General features: G+C 47.9%; 2 protein-coding genes across 4 annotated transcripts in view; both read right to left on the reverse strand.

The window, feature by feature from the left end:
• Nucleotides 1–226: 226 nt before the first annotated feature.
• Nucleotides 227–17271, reverse strand: PLAAT2 (phospholipase A and acyltransferase 2). The gene is made up of 4 exons (XM_036259030.1): nucleotides 17154–17271; nucleotides 14830–14938; nucleotides 11702–11970; nucleotides 227–458 (listed from the first exon to the last, which is right to left on the reverse strand). Exons 1-4 carry the CDS (start codon nucleotides 17160–17162, stop codon nucleotides 345–347), a joined length of 501 nt encoding a protein of 166 aa, XP_036114923.1. The 5' UTR covers nucleotides 17163–17271; the 3' UTR covers nucleotides 227–344.
• LOC118628214 (phospholipase A and acyltransferase 3) overlaps nucleotides 11895–18336 on the reverse strand; it is a 46672-nt gene continuing 40230 nt past the window's right edge. For all 3 annotated transcript variants that reach the window (XR_004959266.1, XR_004959264.1, XR_004959265.1), the window contains one exon: nucleotides 11895–11970. The gene's annotated coding sequence lies outside the window, so the exon portion shown is untranslated. The remainder of the gene's footprint in view (nucleotides 11971–18336) is intronic.

Here is an 18336-nt window from a genome sequence, read left to right on the forward strand (position 1 = left end):
GCAGACCAAAGAGTTGCGGTTCAATTCCGGCCAAGGGCACATTCTTCGGTTGCGGTTCATCCCCAGACCTGGTCGGGTTCGTGCGGGAGGCAACCAGTCGATGTGTCTCTCTCACATCGGTGTCTCTCTCTCTCTCTCTCTCTCTCTCCTCCCACCCCTCTCTCTCCTTTCCACTCTATCTAAAGATAAATGGGAAAAAAAATATCCTCGGGTGAGGGTTAAAAAAAAAAATCAGCCCAAATTATTATAAAACAGAGTAAAAGCCATAAAGCAAACCCCACGCTTGCTGGCAAAGCAAGTTTTCTCCATATTAACTGGTCACCGTTAGGATGATTTCTCAGAACTTATTGCTTCTCGCGCTTGTCCCTGTCCAGCAGGGACCCGATGAGGCCGGCGATGCCCAGGCCCACTGCTAGGACGACTGCTGACACGCCCACGGCGGTGACGGCACTGGTGACCTGCAACAGAAGGGAAGGGGTGTCACTCAACATCAGGACCTTCACCACGATCCAGGCACCGAGAACCTTCAGCTCAGGAAAGACCCATCTGGCCCTTGTCCCCTTCAATGAACCACAGAAGGAACCTTGTCAGCAGGGAGGGAATCCCGAGACAGCTGCCTCCTAGGAGAGCGGAGAAGGGGTGCCTGGTGGGGCACGAATGAGTGGAGGAAGGAGCTGTGGGTGCGAGGGAAACAACAGCCCTCTGTAGGTACTTTCAGTATAATAGAGCCCCGAGGGGTGGCCATGGAGAGGACAGAGGGCCGGTGCCCGACGTTCTAGGTCAGGGCTGGCCCACTGGGCGCCCTGAAGCCAGTGTAGAGTTGGGAAAACCACACCCGTGAGCTCTCACTACCCAGGGCTTGAGGGCGGGCAGGTTGAGGGGACTGCTGGGTGGCCCAGGAGCCCAGCGCCAGGCACAGCGCAGGCGCCCACGACCATGTGCTCACCAAGTGCCGTGACTGAGCAGCGCTGTATGGAACAGGATCACCTCGCTTCTGCGCTGACAGGGAGGGGTCCTGGGCAAGGAAGCGGAACTCGGAACACACACACAAGGCGGTGGAGACATGAGGACGACCCTGAGGGTTGTACACTTGGCGAAGGAGGTGTGAGCCACCGCTGCCCACATCACTGTGTTGGCAGAAGCAGACAGACTATGAGAATGCGGCGTTCCAGGTGTCTACACTGGGCGGGACTTCACGGGCACTGAGTTTGTCTTAATCTGCCCCAAAACCTTATTTATAACCCAGTGAGATTCCCGCTTTGCAGAGGAGGACGGGCAGTATAAAGACCCACAAAGCCACACTTTTGGCGAGTGACAGGGCCCAGGACCCGACTTCTGGTGAGCACACGACACCCTCCACAGCCAGAAGGAAAAAGACTCAAAACACACACCAAGTAGCAGGTTTCTATAGAATACCATGACTTGGAACCATGTGAGCATCTGGGGAAAGGGAAAAAATGCACTGTCCACTCCATTCAGACACACTCAGGAACTTTCCCCAGTGGGCGTTTGCAAGGGTGCAGAAGGGAGGCGCCCAGGACAGTCCGTGAAATGAAAAACTGCAGAGTGGGTCAGTGTCAGTGCAGTTGTCAGCTGGTTGGGTGTGTGGAAGCCAGGCTCCTCCCGTCCCACAGAGTGTGGGTGCAGAGGCCTGGCCTTCCTGACCACTGCATTCAAAGGACGGCTCCCAGGTCCCTGAGACTCCCGACTTGCAGGACATACAACACCTCTCGGGGCGGAGGACAGATCCACAGTTGCCAGCCCTTTCCCGTGAAGGCACTAAGAAAGGGAGGTCAGGGCCAATCCCAGAGGCTGGCTGGAGCAAACAGTAAATGCTCCTGGCTGCGGCGAGCCTTTTCAGGCGGGCATCGCAAGAGGCCCGAGGTCATTCTAGGGACTCGGCCTCAGGACAGGAGCCCTGCTAGAGTTCGGTTGCCGCCTAGAGCCCGGTTTGCATGGATTAGCTCTGTGCCAGGAGCTCTGGCGTCACCAGCCCACTCTCCTAAGGAGAGAGACGGAGGGAGTCTGTAGACACGGAGTCAGGGGAAAAGAAGGAGCAGACGGAGCCAGACAGCCTGGGTCATGAGTTACCCGCAGCGGAAGGCGTTAAGAGAGGCGCCAGGGACAAACTACATGGGACGACACGTCCTCCCCGTCCCTCAGGAACACGGCAGAGGGCCAAGCGCTCCTGAAAAGCTGGGGTCTCCCAGATTGGCCCTTGGGGCTTCAGCAGAAAGCTGTGATAAGGCCATCGCTGCCAGGCATCACGGAGCAGCTCCCGGTGGGCCCGGAACAGCCTGGGCTCCGTCCAGAGCCCTCATTTCCAGAGGCTGTGGGTTCCCCCTGCCCACTTCCCCTTTCACCACAGCCTTTCTCCTCCCTCCCAGAAGAGGAGCTTCATCCTGAATCGACAGCGCCTGGCCTAAGGCGTAAGCATTCCAGAAAGCCAGAGGGAGGGTCGGATAAGGCACTGCTCCTAAGCAGACAGGACTTCCAGAAGAAATACTAACCACAAACCCACCTCCAGGGAGGCTCCCTCCATCTCTATCTACTGGATTAGGTTAGAATTCCGGAGTGAGACCGTAATCATGGAAACATGCTTTAACATATTTATTTGAGTTGGGGGGGAAATGCAGCTTTTATTCTAAGAAAAATTAAGTCTGATCTGGCTGACGGGTTTGACAATAAGGCCCGGCCCATTTAAATTACATGGCAGACACTTTGCATTAACTGAATGAGCTCAGTGTGCAGCTCCAAGGGCGTGAACAAAACAGAAACATATGCATGCAACGTACCATCTACCGAACAGCCCCTCCCTTGCCACTTTTCAGTATCTGTGATTTTGTTCAGTGTTTGATGTCACCTACAAGTGTACACAGGGGTATGTGGTTTTTCAAATGGTCTGAGACCAGGAGTTCACAAGCTACGGCATATGGGTCAGCAGTCCCCCGCCTCTTTTTATAGAAAACGTGTTGAGGAACACAGCTGCCCCCATCCCACTAAGTATTGCCCACGACCGCTACCGTGCTGCAGCAGAGAGGAGCGGGGCAGACCCCGCGGGCCACAGAGCCTGAGGGCTGCCCCCGGCCCTCGCAGAAAACGTTGGTCTGACCCGACCTGGGCTTTTCCTCCTCCTGGCTCACCCTGTTCCCTCGGCCTGTAGTCCTTGTCGCCCCTACTCGCTGGTAATCTCCAGCTCATTTTCCAGTCTCAGATGAATCAAAAGAATGCAATCAGGCTCAGCTCAGGTGTTACCTCTGCTGTGGTGCCTTCCTTGATCATACGCCTGGGTTCAAATCCCACCTCTGCAACAGGGGCTGTCAGGTCCTAGAGACTCAGTACCTAGTTATTGGATGAGTTTGGATAAGCTAGTAAAGCACTATGAGAAACACAGTATCGCGTCCTCCCACAACCACATCAAAGTTACAACTAAACTACAGAACAACCATCATTCAAAACCACCTGAAATCAAGTTGAATGGAAGTCCTACAACTACGGAATTAAAGCAGCAGCCCCATCGAGACTGGTAGGAGGGCGGAGGGGACGGGCTGGTCCCACACCCACGTGTTGCAGATAAAAATCAGGAGGACAGCTCAGCTGGGAAGGCCCTCCCTGAGGCCTGAGGGGTCCCACTCCCACATCAGGTGCCCCGCTCAGGGTTCCAGTGCCAGGAAGAGAATCCCCATAACTTCTGGCTGGAAAAACCAGCGGGAACTGAGGCTCAGGGAAGCTGAAGCAGCTGGAGCCCCAGGCAGCTCTTTAAAGGTCCCCGCACAGACTTATCGGACTCTCTCCCTCTAAGCTTGGAGGAGAGGCAGCTCCAGGGGTGCCAGAGACACACAGGGAAGAACTGAGCTGTTTGGCACTGGAGCGAGGGCTGGAGAGGGGCTTTCTCCTGGACAGATGTGCTGTCAGGGGCCTTTGTTCCTTTGGTGAGCCCTTCCCTGGGGCAGCAGACAGTTGCCATATCTGGGACTCCAGCAACCTGGCTCACACTGGTAGCCCCGCCCTGGTGATACCCTGAGCGCCCCTTCCCCCCCAACTTTCAGGCCCACCCAAGCTGTTGCCTCTTGCTTAACCATAGGATTGGCCTGTCTTGGATCCTGCTTCAGGTTTTTCCTAAATTCTTTCAAACAAGCAGCATCTGGTCTCAGCTAGCCCCATACCGCTCGTTAAGTAATACACTGAAACAAGCACAGGGAGGCAGCCAAAATGAGGAGACAAAGAAACAGGTCCCAAATGAAAGAACAGAACAAAACCCCAAGAAAAGAACTAAGCGAAATGGAGATAAGCAACCTAACAGATGCTGAGTTCAAAATACTGCTTGTAAGGATGCTCAATGAACTTAGTGAGAACCTCAGTGAACTTAGTGAGGGCCTCAAGAGCATAAAAAAGGACCATTCAGAAATGAAGGAGGCACTAAGTAAAATAAAGAATAATTTACACAGATTCAATAGTAGAGTACGTAAATCTAAGAAGAAACCATCGATTTGGAATATAAAGAAACAAAAAACGCCCAATCAGAACAGCAAAAAGAAAAAAGAATCCAAAATAATGAGGATAGTGTAAGGAGCCTCTGGGACAACTTCAAGCGTGCCAACATTCGCATCTTGGGGGTGCCAGAAGGAGAAGAGCGGGAACAAGAAATCGAAAACCTGTTTGAAACAATAATGGCAGAAAACTTTCCTAACTTGGTGAAGGAAACAGATATACAAGTCCGGGAAGCACAGAGAATCCCAAACAAGATGAACCCCAAAAGGTCCACACTAAGACACATCATCATCAAAATGCAAAAGGTTCAAGACAAAGAGAGACTCTTCAAAGCAGCAAGAGAAAGGCAGCTAGTTACCTACAAGGGAGTTCCCATAAGACTGTCAGCTGATTTCTCAAAAGAAACTTTGCAGGCCAGAAGGGAGTGGCAAGAAATATTCAGAGTGATGAAAAGCAAGAACCTACAACCAAGATTACTCTATCCTGCAAAGCTGTCATTTAGAATCGATGGCCATATAAAGACTTTCCCAGACAAGAAAAAGTTAAAGGAGTTCATCACCACCAAATCGTTATTATATGAAATGATGAAGGGTCTTTTTGAAGAAAAAGATAAATACATGAACAAACAACATGGCAATAAATATGTATCTATCAACAATGGAATCTACAAACAAAATGAACAGGCAGAACAGAAACATTCTCATAGATACAGAGAACATTTTGTTGGTTGCCAGATGGGAGGGGGGTTAGGGGAATGGGTGAAAAAGATGAAGGGATTAAGAAGTACAAATTCATTGCTAGACTGATAAACCTCAAAGGGAGCCCTGGCCGGTTTGGCTCAGCGGTTGGAGCATCGGCCTGCGGTACAGAGAGACCCGGGTTCGGTTCCCGCTAAGGGCACGTGCCTCGGTTGCAGTTTGTCCCCGGCCCTGGTTGGTCGTGCGGGTGGCAGCCACTCGATGTGTCCCTTCACATCGATGTTTCTCTCTCTCTCTCTTCCTCTCTCTCCCTCCCGCTCTATCTGAACAAAAAATGGAAAAATGTCCTCGGGTGAGGATAAAAAAACAAAAACAAACAAACAAAAAAAACCTCAAAGGGAAAGGGGTTGGGGGGGTGGGGAATAAACCAAAGAACTTATATGCATAACCAATGGACACAGACAATAGTGTGGGAAAAGGCGGGAGGAGGGCAGGAGTGGGGAGGAGGGGGGCAGTGGGGGAAAAATGAGGAACATCTGTAATACATTCTACATTCAACAATAAAGATTTTTTTTTTAGACTATAACAGAATTTATTATAGGGTGATATACATATGGGGAGATTGGGCTGGAGCAGAACAGATGGCTCAGCGCAGAACAGATGGCTCAGCAGTTTGTGCAGATTATTTTTTACTACCAAACCCCTGTTACTGTGCATTTTTATAGTATAAATGAGGTACTTATAATGATTGACAAGACAAAGGGACAAAGAATACAGCAGTGCCAGGGGCCATTCTTCCAAGTGGTCTTGTGATGGATGGATGGTTATTTATTTATTTTTTATTTTTATTAAAAAAAATTTTTTTCTTTATTGATTTTTAGAGAGAGAGGAAGGGAGAGGGAGAGAGAGATAGAAACATCAATGAAAGAGAACATCGACTGGCTGCCTCCTACATGTCCCCAACTGGGGATCGGGCCTACAACCTGGGCATGTGCCCTGACTGGGAATTGAACTGGTGACCTCTTGGTGTATGGGTCGACGCTCAACCGCTGAGTCACATTGGCTGGGCGATGGTTGTTTAAATTGATACTATCACCAGTTTGATATTTATCTCAGTTATCATGCCATTCTGGCCATTATTAACAAAAATAGTCATGGCTACATTTTAAGGAATACAGATAATCAACTAGAAGGTTTGATATGCTTGCTAAGGATAGTGAGGTTAGTCACAGCATGAAACTTTGAAATGAAATCTGGACACAGAGATGGAGTTGGTTTTGTTAACATTTACATCTATACTGGCATACATCAATGCCCAAACCAGCAAAGTCGTTCCTTGGAGCAAACGTTCTAGTAAGGGGTAGAGAGAGAGAGATCGTTAATGATGAACATAATGAAAAAGTAAGTTGTATAGATAGTGATTCTCAACTGGGGATGATTTTTCCCCCAGGGGACATTGGGCCATGTGTGGAGACATTTGTAGTTGTCACAAGTTTGGGGGTGGGTGGGTGGTGATACTGGCATCTAGTGGGTTGAGATCAAGGATGCTGCTCAAAACCAGCCCCCAATGCTGAAGGTGAGAATGCTAATATAAGATATTAAAAAGTCCTTAAGTGCTATGGAAGAAAATGTCAAGAAGGATAAAGGACTTCGGAGTACTGGGCTGGGGCAGTGGTCAATAAATTTAGTGACCAGTCTCAATAAATTGAATGAGAAGGTAAAATGTTGTTTTGATCCAGCACTTCCTATGTTCCAGCTTTTCTCTCTCTCTCTCTCTCTTTTATTTTATTTTTTAAATTTTTTATTAAATTTTTTGTTACAGATATTTCTCCTTTTTTACCCCATTGGCACCCCCCCCTCCCCACCCCACCCTTAACCCGTCCCCAGCTTAGTTGTCCATGTCCATTGATCATGCATACACACATAGAAGTTCTGTGGTTTATCTCTCCCCACCCCCTCTTCTGAGGGATGTCAGTCTGTGCCCTACTTCCATGTTTCTGGGTCTACCGTATTCCTCAGACTGTTATGTTCATTATATTCCATATATAAGTGAGGTATTTGTGGTATCATGTGGTATTTGTCTTTTTCTGCTTGGCTTATTTCACTTAGGATAATACTTTCCAGGTCCCTTAATGTCGTCTCAAAGGATAAGAAATCTTTCTTTCTTACAGCTGCGTAGTACTCCATTGTGTATATGTACCACCGCTTTTTTATCCATTCGTCTACTGATGGACACTTGGGCTGTTTCCAGATCTTAGCTATTGTAAATAGTGCTGCTATGAACATGGGGGTACATATATTCCTCCTGATTGGTGTTTCAGGCTTCTTAGGATATATTCCTAGAAGCGGGATCACTGGGTCAAATGGAAGTTCAATTTTTAATTTTTTGAGGGAACAACATATTGTTTTCCATAGTGGCTATACCTGTCTGCATTCCCACCAGCAGTGTACTAGAGTCCCCTTTTCTCCACACCCTCACCAACACTTGTTGTTTGATGATTTGTTGATGGCGGCCATTCTGACAGGTGTGAGGTGATACCTCATTGTTGCTTTAATTTGCATCTCTCTGATGATTAGTGATGTTGAGCATTTCTTCATATGTCTCTTGGACATTTGTATGTCCTGTTTGGAGAGGTGTCTATTCAGCTCCTCTGCCCATTTTTTTTTTTTTTTTTAATGAATTTTTATTTATTTTTTTGTTACACATATTTTACCTTTTTACCCCATTGGCACCCCCCACCCCACCCCCCCTCCACCCTGTCCCCGGCTTAGTTGTCCATGTCCATTGGTCATGCATACATGCATATAAGTTCTGTGGTTTATCTCTTCCCACCACCCCCACCCCCCATCCCCTCTTCTGAGGGATGTCAGTCTGTGCCGTACTTCCATGTGTCTGGGTCTACTGTATTCCTCAGACTGTTATGTTCATTATATTCCATATATAAGTGAGATCATGTGGTATTTGTCTTTTTCTGCTTGGCTTCTTTCACTTAGGATAATACTTTCCAGGTCCCTCCATGTCGTCTCAAAGGATAAGAGATCTTTCTTTCTTACCGCTGCATAGTACTCCATTGTGTATATGTACCACAGCTTTTTTATCCATTCGTCTACTGGTGGACACTTGGTCCTCTGCCCATTTTTTAATTGGGTTCTTTGTCTTCCTTTTGTTGAGTTGTATGAGCACTCTATATATATTGGAAATTAACCCCTTATCTGATACATCATTGGCAATGATGTTCTACCATACAGTGGGTAGCCTTTCCATTTTGATGATTGTTTCTTTTGCTGTGCAGAAGCTTTTGAATTTGATGTAGTCCCATGTGTTCATTTTTTCCTTTGTTTCTATTGCCTTAGGTGATGTATCAGTGAAAATTCTGCTCCATATGATGTCCGAAATTTTGTTGCCTACATTTTCTTCTAGAATTTTTATGGATTCACGGGTCACATTTAAGTCTTTTATCCATTTTGAGTTTATTCTTGTGTTTGGTGTAAGTTGATGGTCTAGTTTCATTTTTTTTTTTGCATGTAGCTGTCCAATTTTCCCAACACCATTTATTAAAGAGGCTGTCTTTACTCCACTGTATGCTCTTGCCACCTTTGTCAAATATTAATTGAGCATATTGCCTTGGGTCCATCACTGGTCTATATGCCTGTTCTTGTGCCAGTACCAGGCTGTTTTGATTACAGTCGCTTTGTAGTATAACCTGCTATCTGGTATTGTGATCCCACTTACTTTGTCCTTCTTTTTCAAAATTGCTGTGGCTATTCGGGGATTTTTTTGGTTCCATATGAACTTTTGAAGTATTTGTTCTAGTTCTGTGAAATATGTCGTTGGTATTTTGATGGGAATTGCACTGAATCTATAGATTGCTTTGGGTAGTATGGACATTTTAATGATGTTAATTCTTCCAATCCATGAACAGGGTATGTGCTTCCACTTTTTTATATCTTCCTCTATTTCTTTTTTCAATGTCCTGTAGTTTTCTGCAAATAGGTCCTTTACTTCTTTGGTTAAGTTTATTCCTAGGTATCTTAATTTTTTTGGTGCAATGGTAAATGAGATTGTTTTTTCAGTTTCTCTTTCTGTGAGTTCATCTTTGGTGTACAAGAATGCCGTCGATTTCTTGACATTAATTTTGTATCCTGCTACTTTGCCAAATTCATTTATTAAGTCTAGTAGATTTTTGATGGAGTCTTCAGGGTTTTCTATGTATAATATCATGTCATCTGCAAATAATGACAGTTTCACTTCCTTCTTTCCAATCTCTTTTATTTTTTCCTCATGTCTGATTGCTGTGGCTAAGACTTCCAGTACTATGTTAAATAAGGGTGGCGAAAGTGGACATCCCTGTCTTGTTCCTGTTCTTAATGGAAATGTTTTTAGTTTCTGCCCATTGAGTATGATGTTAGCTGTAGGTCTTTCATATATGGCCTTTATTTTGTCAAGATATGATCCCTCTATTCCCACATTGATGAGCGTTTTTATCAGAAATGGATGCTGGATTTTGTCGAATGCTTTTTCGGCATCTATTGATATGATCATGTGGTTTTTATTCTTCATTTTGTTTATGTGGTGTATCACATTCATTGATTTGCAAATATTGTACCAGCCTTGCCTCCCTGGAATGAATCCCACTTGGTCATGGTGAATAATTTTTTTGATGTATTGCTAGATCCGATTTGCTAGTATTTTGTTCAGGATTTTGGCATCTATGTTCATCAGGGATATTGGCCTGTAGTTTTTTTCCTTTGTAGTGTCTTTTTCTGGTTTTGGAATTAGAATTATGCTGGCCTCATAGAATGTGTTTGGAAGTCTTCCTTCTTCTTGAATTTTTTGAAATAGTTTGAGGAGAATGGGTGTTAGTTCTTTTTTGAATGTTCGGTAAAACTCCCCCGTGAAGCCATCTGGGCCTGGGCTTTTGTTTGCTGGAAGAGTCTTGATTACCTCTTCAATTTCCTTAGTTGTTATTGGTCTGTTCAAGTTTTCTATCTCTTCCCGGTCCAGTTTTGGGAGACTGTGTGTTTCTAGAAATTTGTCCATTTCGCTTAGATTGTTGAATTTGTTGCCATATAGTTGTTCATAGTAGCTGTTAACAATTTTTTGTATTTCTGTGGTGTTGGTTGTTACTTCTCCTCTTTCATTTCTGATTTTGTGTATTTGGGTTCTCTCTCTTTGTTTCTTGGTGAGTCTAGCTAAGGGTCCATCGATCTTGTTTATCTTTTCGAAAAACCAGCTCTTTGTTTCATTGATCCTTTGAATTGTTTTTTTGGTCTCTATGTCATTTATTTCTGCTCTGATCTTTACTATTTCCTTCCTTCTACTTGCTCTGGGGTTTTCTTTTTGTTTTCTTTCTAATTCTTTAAGTTGTGAGGTTAGACAGTCAATTAGAAATGTTTCTTGTTTCTTGAGGTAGGCCTGTAGTGCTATGAACTTCCCTCTCAGAACTGCTTTTGCTGCATCACATAGATTTTGTGTTGTTGTGTGTTCATTTTCATTGGTTTCCAGGAAGTTTTTAATTTCTTCCTTGATCTCCTCGGTAACCCATTCATTGTTTAATAACATGCTATTTAGCCTCCATGTGTTGAAATGTCTTTGCATGTTCTTGTTGCAATTGACTTCTAGTTTCATGCCATTGTGATCTGAGAAGATGCTTGATATGATTTCAATCTTCTTGAACTTATAGAGATTTAGTTTGTGTCCTATCATGTGGTCTGTCTTTGAGAATGTCCCATGTGAACTTGAGAAGAATGTGTATTCTGTAGTTTTGGGGTGTAATTCTCTGTAGATATCTATTAAATCTATTTGGTCTAGTGCTTCATTTAGAGTCTCTGTTTCCTTGCTAATTTTTTGCCTAGAGGATCTATCCAGTGCTGTCAGCGGGGTGTTGAAGTCCCCAGCTACGTCAACAATAAAGATTTTTTTGTTTGTTTGTTTTGTTTTGTTTTTTATCATTCTCACCCGAGGACATTTTTCCATTTTTTGTTCAGATAGAGCGGGAGGGAGAGAGAGGAAGAGAGAGAGAGAGAAACATCGACGTGAAACGGACACATCGAGTGGCTGCCACCCGCACAACCAACCAGGGCCGGGGACAAACTGCAACCGAGGTACGTGCCCTTAGCGGGAACCGAACCCGGGTCCCTCCGGACCACAGGCCGATGCTCTAACCGCTGAGCCAAACCGGCCAGGGCAATAAAGATTTTTTAAAAAGTACTATGAGCCACTTTACAGATAGGATAATAAAACCCTCTGGAGCTGTTTGGCAATGGAGATGGCTGTCAGTGCTGTGACATCACCCCCTAACCGCACTGGTCTGCTCTGCCACCTAGCAGGTCTCCCCACCCTCATCCCTACCCTGGCTGTCACACCCTTGAGGGCAGGGATTCTGCCTCTGCTAGTTTGTCTAGTTCACTTCTCTGTCTCCACCCAGGCCTGGCCCACACGGATACCCAGCCACTGTCAGCTGAGGGGATGGTCTGGTTCCTGGGGACAGGGACACAGGCTGAGGACGCACCTGGTCACTGCGGGAGACTCCGTAGCGCAGCTCATTCACAAAGTGCTCACAGTTGTCACTGGTCAGCTTGTAGAGCATCTCCTGCCCCACCAGCTCCTCCGCCTGCTGGACGATTTTGCTGGGAGGCAGCGGCGAGTACTTCTTGTCATGTTTGTTATTGACACGGTACTTGTCTCTCCCGGCCACCACGGACAGCAGCTCCCTCTTCACTATGGCCTTGTCAGTCAGGGCGGACATGAGGCTGGCCGCACCAGCCCCCGCGATTTCACCTGTGGTTCACAAAGAGGAAACAGAGATGGTCCTGGGCAGGCCCCGCGGCTCAGAGCGGGCAGCAGGCAGCCCTGCTGCTATGGTGTCATCAATCAGGATGAGCTGTGGAAGGGCCTGGCCATCAGCCTGGCTTCAAACTCAAAACCAGGACAGACCCAAGCTTGGGTGACTTTGGAAAAGTCAAAGGATGTCCCTGGGCTCAGCTTCCTCATTTCTAAAGCAAAGGACGTGAATTCTTCTAAAGGACCACGTGTGTTCAGATGTCCCCGAAAGATTCAGGATGGGGCAGAGTGGTGCAGGGCAAAGCCACCCAGGTCCTACTCCCAGCTTCCCCTCACTAGCTTGTGGCCTAGAAACTGTCACTGCTCCTTCCTGAGCCAGAGTGGGGGACCTCAGCTGGCAGGGGTGACATTTTTAAAATAGAAGGAAAGGAAGCTGTTGAGCAAGATGAGGCCTGACCTGCAGACCCAGGGCTGCACTCACTGTGTGGCCTCAGGCAAGTGCCTTCTCTTCTCCTGGGCTCTTATCATTTACAAATTGAAGGGACTGGGTCAGGGGATGGCCACACTCTCCCAGCCCTAAATTCTGTGATTTGCCTTTAACGGGGACCTCAGTCTCCTGCCTCACCCAGGCTTCTGGGGAAGCCAGAATGAGAGGGCAAAGCGATGTCCCCTGGAACCCTCGGGGAGGAGTCAGTGGACCTGCCGGATGAGCTGGGCTCGCAGGAAGCCTATTGGTATAACGTCAATCTCGGAATAGCCAATTCATCTCCTGGCCACTTCTAAATTCACCTGTTTGTGTGTATTTACCCTTTAGTTCACCAGTTCTTATTTTCTTTTTAAAAGACCATTTGAACCTGGCCAGTGTGGCTCAGCTGGTTGGAGCACTGTTCTGCACACGGAGGGGTGGCGGGTTGATTCCAGGTCAGGGAACACACCTAGCTTTCCCGTTCGATCCCTGGTTGGGACACGTGTGGGAGGCAACTGATGGATGCTTCTCTCTCACATTAATGTTTCTCTCTCTCTCCTTCTCTCTCTTTCCCTCTTCCTCTCTAAAATCAATAAAAATAAATAATAGGGCATTTTAAAAAATGTCTCTCTACCTGCTCCTACCGCTGCAGGAGGAAAAATGGGGCAGAGAGACCCTCTGCAGGGAAAAACCAGAAGGGACCGCACCCAGCTGGGCCTGGGCTACAGATCCCAAAGAGAAGGAGAGGTAGAGGAAACAAGATAAATACAGGCATATAAATATGTCACTGAGAATTTGTCTCCTCCATCCCTGTCCCTCAGTACCCTCCAACCCTGAGTATCTCCTTCTCAGCTTCTAATTTTTCTTTTTCTGCCCCTTAGTCTTCTCATCTTTCTCTAGGTCCCCCACACTTGCATACCTCTCTCCCCTTCAGTCTCCCAACCCCGCCTCTCTCCCCATCCCTGTCATCAGCCTCCCTCCGCCTGCCGTGAATTTCTTTCTTTCCCCAGTAGAGGGCGATCTCTCCTAAATTGCTCTGAGCTACTTAGACATTTTGGCACTTTACCATAGGATGGCCTAGATGTTTACCCAAAAGAAACAAAAATTTATGTTCACACATGCAAAACAAAACTGTATGGGAATAGTTATAGTGGCTCTAATAATTACTGTCAGAAATAAAAAACCACCGCCCATCCAGTGTAGCTCAGTGGATTGAGTGTCATCCCATGGACTGAGAGGTCCCAGTCAAGGCACATGCCCTGGGGGTTGCAGGCTCAATCCCCAGTCGGGAGCATGCAGGAGGCAGCCGATTGATGTACCTCTCTCACATCAATGTTTCTATTTCTCTCCCTTCCTCTCTCTCTAACAAGTCAATTAAAAAAGAAAAACATATTTTTAAAAAATAATAAAATTAAAAACCACCCAAATGTCCTTCAGCTGGTGGATAGGTAAACAATGGAATACTCAGCAATAAAAAGGAGCAAAGTGCCATCACGTGCCACAACATACACGAGCACGTGCTATAACATACACGAACCTCAGATGCATTGTGCCAAGTTAAGGACACTAGACAGAAAGGCAACATTCCATATGATTCCATTTCTATCACATGGTAGAAAAGGCAAAACTATAAGAATAGAAAAAAAGACCACAGGTTGCCAGGAACTGGGGGTGAGGGGCTGGGGGTACAGGGGTTGACAAGGCATAGGGGGACTTTGGGGCAGGGAGGAGGGAACTCTCCTATATCTGTATTGCGCTGGTGGTTACATGATTATATGCATTTGTCAAAAGTCATAGAACTTTATCTCAATAGAGTAAGTCTTACTATTAATAAAGTATTCCTCAATAAGCCTGCTGTTGAGTGGTTTCCGAGGTTACGGCATTTTCTTTAATGCCATGTGCTCTGGAAGGGAAGGGAGGTTGGTCCCGCACCCGCCCAGGCCAGGCCCCGCACAGGTGCTGCCCAGAGGATGCAGCTGAACTTAGGGGGTGAAGTCACATGGGCAACTCACAAGTCGGTAAGTGGAGGCCCCAGGATCCCTGCTGGGTTCTCTCTAGCTGGGAGACCCACACTCCTTCCGTTGCACTGTGCAGCCGGCTGTACACTATGTCCCACCCTTTTGCCCTCCAGAACATCGAATGCCCATGGAAGGGGGCTTCCCTAGGACAGTGGGTTGGCTGGAACTGAACACCACTCTCTCCCGGAAAGGTCAACAGTCTCTCCATGAACTTGCTGCTAAGGAAGAATAGCAGTTGATATATCTACCAGGGAATATCATTCAGCCAGTGCCCACTATGCCAGGCACTGAGGGGAGAACAGGCACACGAGTGTGCAACTGTTCACACTGGCCATCTTCCCCCTTGTGCTTCAACAGCGAGCCCATCCTTACTCGGCGGAGCCAGGTGGACCACGTAGCCGTCTCCCACACAGATGGCCCAGTGCTCGTAGCCAAAGCGGAAAATCTCAATCAGGTCTCCAGGACGTGGTTTGGCCTGTGCCTGAAAACCAGAGACAGCCTGAGGTTAGCCCTCACAGGGAACATTCTGGAAGGAGCCCCAGCACTGCCTGCAGACCCCTTCCATCATCTCCTGCAGGAACACACAGGTGGACAGTCCCTCTCCCACTGGGGCTGCTGGGCTGGAATGGAGCTCATCGGGGGACAGGGAAGAGAGGGAGAGGGTTCCAGAGGGCGGTGTGGGCAGGCGTGTAGCACGGGAGTGTGGCGTGAGCACGTTTTGTGCAGGGTATGTTTGTGTCAGCGAGGGACTATAGGATTCCCAGGACGTCTAAATGCCTCACAGAGCCACCCGCTTTGTGCCGGGGCCTGAGTGGTTCTGTGAGTGCAGAGTTCCGACTCGCACATCCCAGATTCGGAGCTTGACACGACCCACATTCGATATCCATCACTCCTTCACTAAGAACTATCGTTACCCCAGACAGATGAGAAGACTGGGTCTCGGGAAGGCTAGGTAACTTGCCAAAGAGCCTGACCTAGTGAGTAGAAAAGCAAGATTGAAACCTACGTCTGCTCATTTCTAACATTACACCCCTAACGATCCCAGAGCACCCCAGGCAGGCCCGGGCAGCTGAAGTCTGGGCTCCGGGCCAAGACCCGGGCTGGGGATCTCAGGGTGAGACTGGAATGGTGGCAGGGCACTGCCCTTCTGGAGTCTGCAGGAGCAGGTGTTTATACCTGGGACTTGAGATACGCCCTTATCACCAAGGTTCTACTTGAGGTCGATGGCTCTGAGAGCAGCCAGCCCCTCCCCTCCCCGCCTCAGCTGAGCCGGTCACACGGGCCGGACCACCCTGCCCAGGGGCTTGGGCTGCTGCGTGGACTGAGGGCAGCTCCCACCAGCAGTGTGGGGCTGAGGTGGGGCTCCAGGAAAGCATGCTTTCCAAAAGGAATCTGCTGGGACACTCGGTTGAGAGAAAAGCTTTTGACTACAGGAGTCAAGCCTCAACCTGACCGAAGATGGAAAAATTTGAGCATGAAAAAGAAACACATCAAATATGTGAATAGTGATATCAATGTGTTTATAATGATATTTTTAAAAAGTCATTAGTCTTGCCCTGGCCGGTTTGGCTCAGCGGTTGGAGCGTCGGCCTGGGGTCCAGAGAGACCCGGGTTCAGTTCCCGCTAAGGGCACGTACCTCGGTTGCGGGTTGTCCCTGGCCCTGGTTGGTCGTGAGGGTGGCAGCCACTCGATGTGTCCCTTCACGTTGATGTTTCTCTCTCTCTCTTCCTCTCTCTCCCTGCCGCTCTATCTGAACAAAAAATGGAAAAATGTCCTTGGGTGAGGATAAAAAAAAAAGTCCTTAGTCACCTTTGGAGGATGCAAAAGAATCACTATATTATTTCAAAAACTGATAAATAAAGAAAAAAATTCAAGCATTTCTTAAATGAACTGTACTCAGAGAATCAAATTAAAAATAACAACAAGTCCAGCCAGTGTGGCTCAGTGGTTGAGCATCGACCCATGCACCAACAGGTCGCTGGTTCGATTCCCAGTCAGGGCACATGCCAGGTTGTGGGCCCGATCCTCACTCACTGGGGGCATATAGGAGGCGGCCAGTCAATGTTCTCTCTCATCGATATTTCTATCTTTCTCTCCCTCTAAATTCCTCTCTCTCTGAAATCAATAAAGGGAAAAAAATGTTTTTAATAAATAAAAATAAATAAAAATGACAACAAAACTCAAAGCCACAAAACAACACTTAAAAGGTGGCCCTGGCTGGTTTTGCTCAGCGGTTGGTGTGTGGACCAAGGAGTCTCGGGTTCGATTCCGGCCAAGGGCACATGCCTCGGTTGCAGTTTGTTCGGGTCGTGCGGGAGGCAACCAGTCAATGTGACTATCACATCAATGTTTCTCTCTGTCTCCCTCCCTCCCTTCCTCTCTTTCTGATAGTAAGTAGAAAAATATCCTCAGGTGAGGAATAAAAAAAATTTTTCTTAAGAATGCTTTCCTGGCAGCCCCCACCTCAGCCCCACACTGCTGTCAACCATTTTCCTGGCCCCTCCCTTCCCAGCTTGTCCCACCCACCCAGGACGGTGGGACTGGGCAGTGGGCAGGGGCTGCCCTCCCTGAGCCCACCATCCCTGCCCCCCCCCAGAGAGCGGACCGCAGGCCCAGCTGCAGACTCCCAAGCAAGCCCATGCAGTCACCACGGACAGGGTTACGGGGTAAAAATAACAGCTTTCTGAGGACGTACCCCAGCCATCCTTCTGTGAAGACGGTACCCGTGCGCTGCTGCCTCTGTGTCCAGCCTTCTATAATCTTAAGAGTTTCATTTTCCTCTGTGAAGACGGTATCCGTGCGTTGCTGCCTCTGTGTCCAGCCTTCTATAATCTTAAGAGTTTCGTTTTCCCTCTGACCCTGCCCACAAACACAAACACCCATAAGGCGCTCCTCGGTAAGACATTTGTCCCCGTGACCTGAGAGGCAATGATTCAGGAAGAGGAGGTTCGTGTGCTTAATATTTAGATTCAGCGTGCATTACCAAATAAATAAATAAGTAAATAAATTTTTAAAACTAAAAATACAAATCAAAGTTCACATAAAGTCTACTCTTGGTTCAAGCAGGGCCAAGGTCCATGCCAGGTAGACAAGCAGGCATGGAAATCAGCCGGAGAGAAATCAGATTAGGGCCACCCAGCCTCGGGCCCAGAGAACAGAGGACGGGCGGAGTCAGGTGGGTGTGGGGCCAGGCGGGAGCGACAGAAGCCAAAGTGGAAGAATTTCCAGGAAGAGGGAGGAGCTCCAAGGAGACTCCAAAACAAAGACTGACCATGACCAGAACATACCAACATTTCCAGCAACCTCAAAGCCGATGGAACCACACTGAACATGTCATCAGAGGCACGCTGAACAGTGAGCCTTCTTGACCACAAGTGTGGCGAGAGACCCCCCTCCTTCTCCCGCTCCAGCCCACAGTTCACAAACATACATTCTAGACCAAATGGAAACCCAAATCCAGGACTGCCCGGTGTGGAGAGGCTGCTTTCTTAGGCACCAGTGTGCTACCCCACCCAAAGCCCCGAATAAGATTCTGTCATCGACACCCCCCTGTGGGCTGGAAGGACCTGGCAAACCGGGCAGGAAGGGATGGGTGCAGTGGGGAGGGCCCTCAGGGCAGCAAGGATCAGTGATCTGTCTTCTTCAGGCTCTTCGCATAAAAAGAGCATTATTGTCAGGAGACAGGTGGATGGGAACTGAGACCGGACAGCTGTCCAGTGTACTGCGTCTCAGGACCAGGATCTCACACGCGGTCTTTCTCCAGCTGAGACTCCCTTCTCTCGGCATCTCCACTCCATTCTCTGGTGTCAGCAGGACCATCCTGGAAGTATCTCCCACCCTCGATTCTGGAGGGAGATAGTGGGGTTGGCTTAGCCCAT

This window comes from Molossus molossus, unplaced genomic scaffold (genome assembly GCF_014108415.1).
Source record: "Molossus molossus isolate mMolMol1 unplaced genomic scaffold, mMolMol1.p scaffold_m16_p_13, whole genome shotgun sequence".
Lineage (NCBI taxonomy): Eukaryota > Metazoa > Chordata > Mammalia > Chiroptera > Molossidae > Molossus > Molossus molossus.

Bases quoted from the DNA above. Each gene is read 5' to 3' on its own strand.
- PLAAT2 (XM_036259030.1), bottom strand. The intron at 11,971-14,829 runs GTAAGGATGGGC...TGTGAACCACAG, and splicing joins GGTCCACCTGGCTCCGCCGA to GTGAAATCGCGGGGGCTGGT. The intron at 459-11,701 runs GTGCGTCCTCAG...CTTCTGTTGCAG, and splicing joins GAGTCTCCCGCAGTGACCAG to GTCACCAGTGCCGTCACCGC.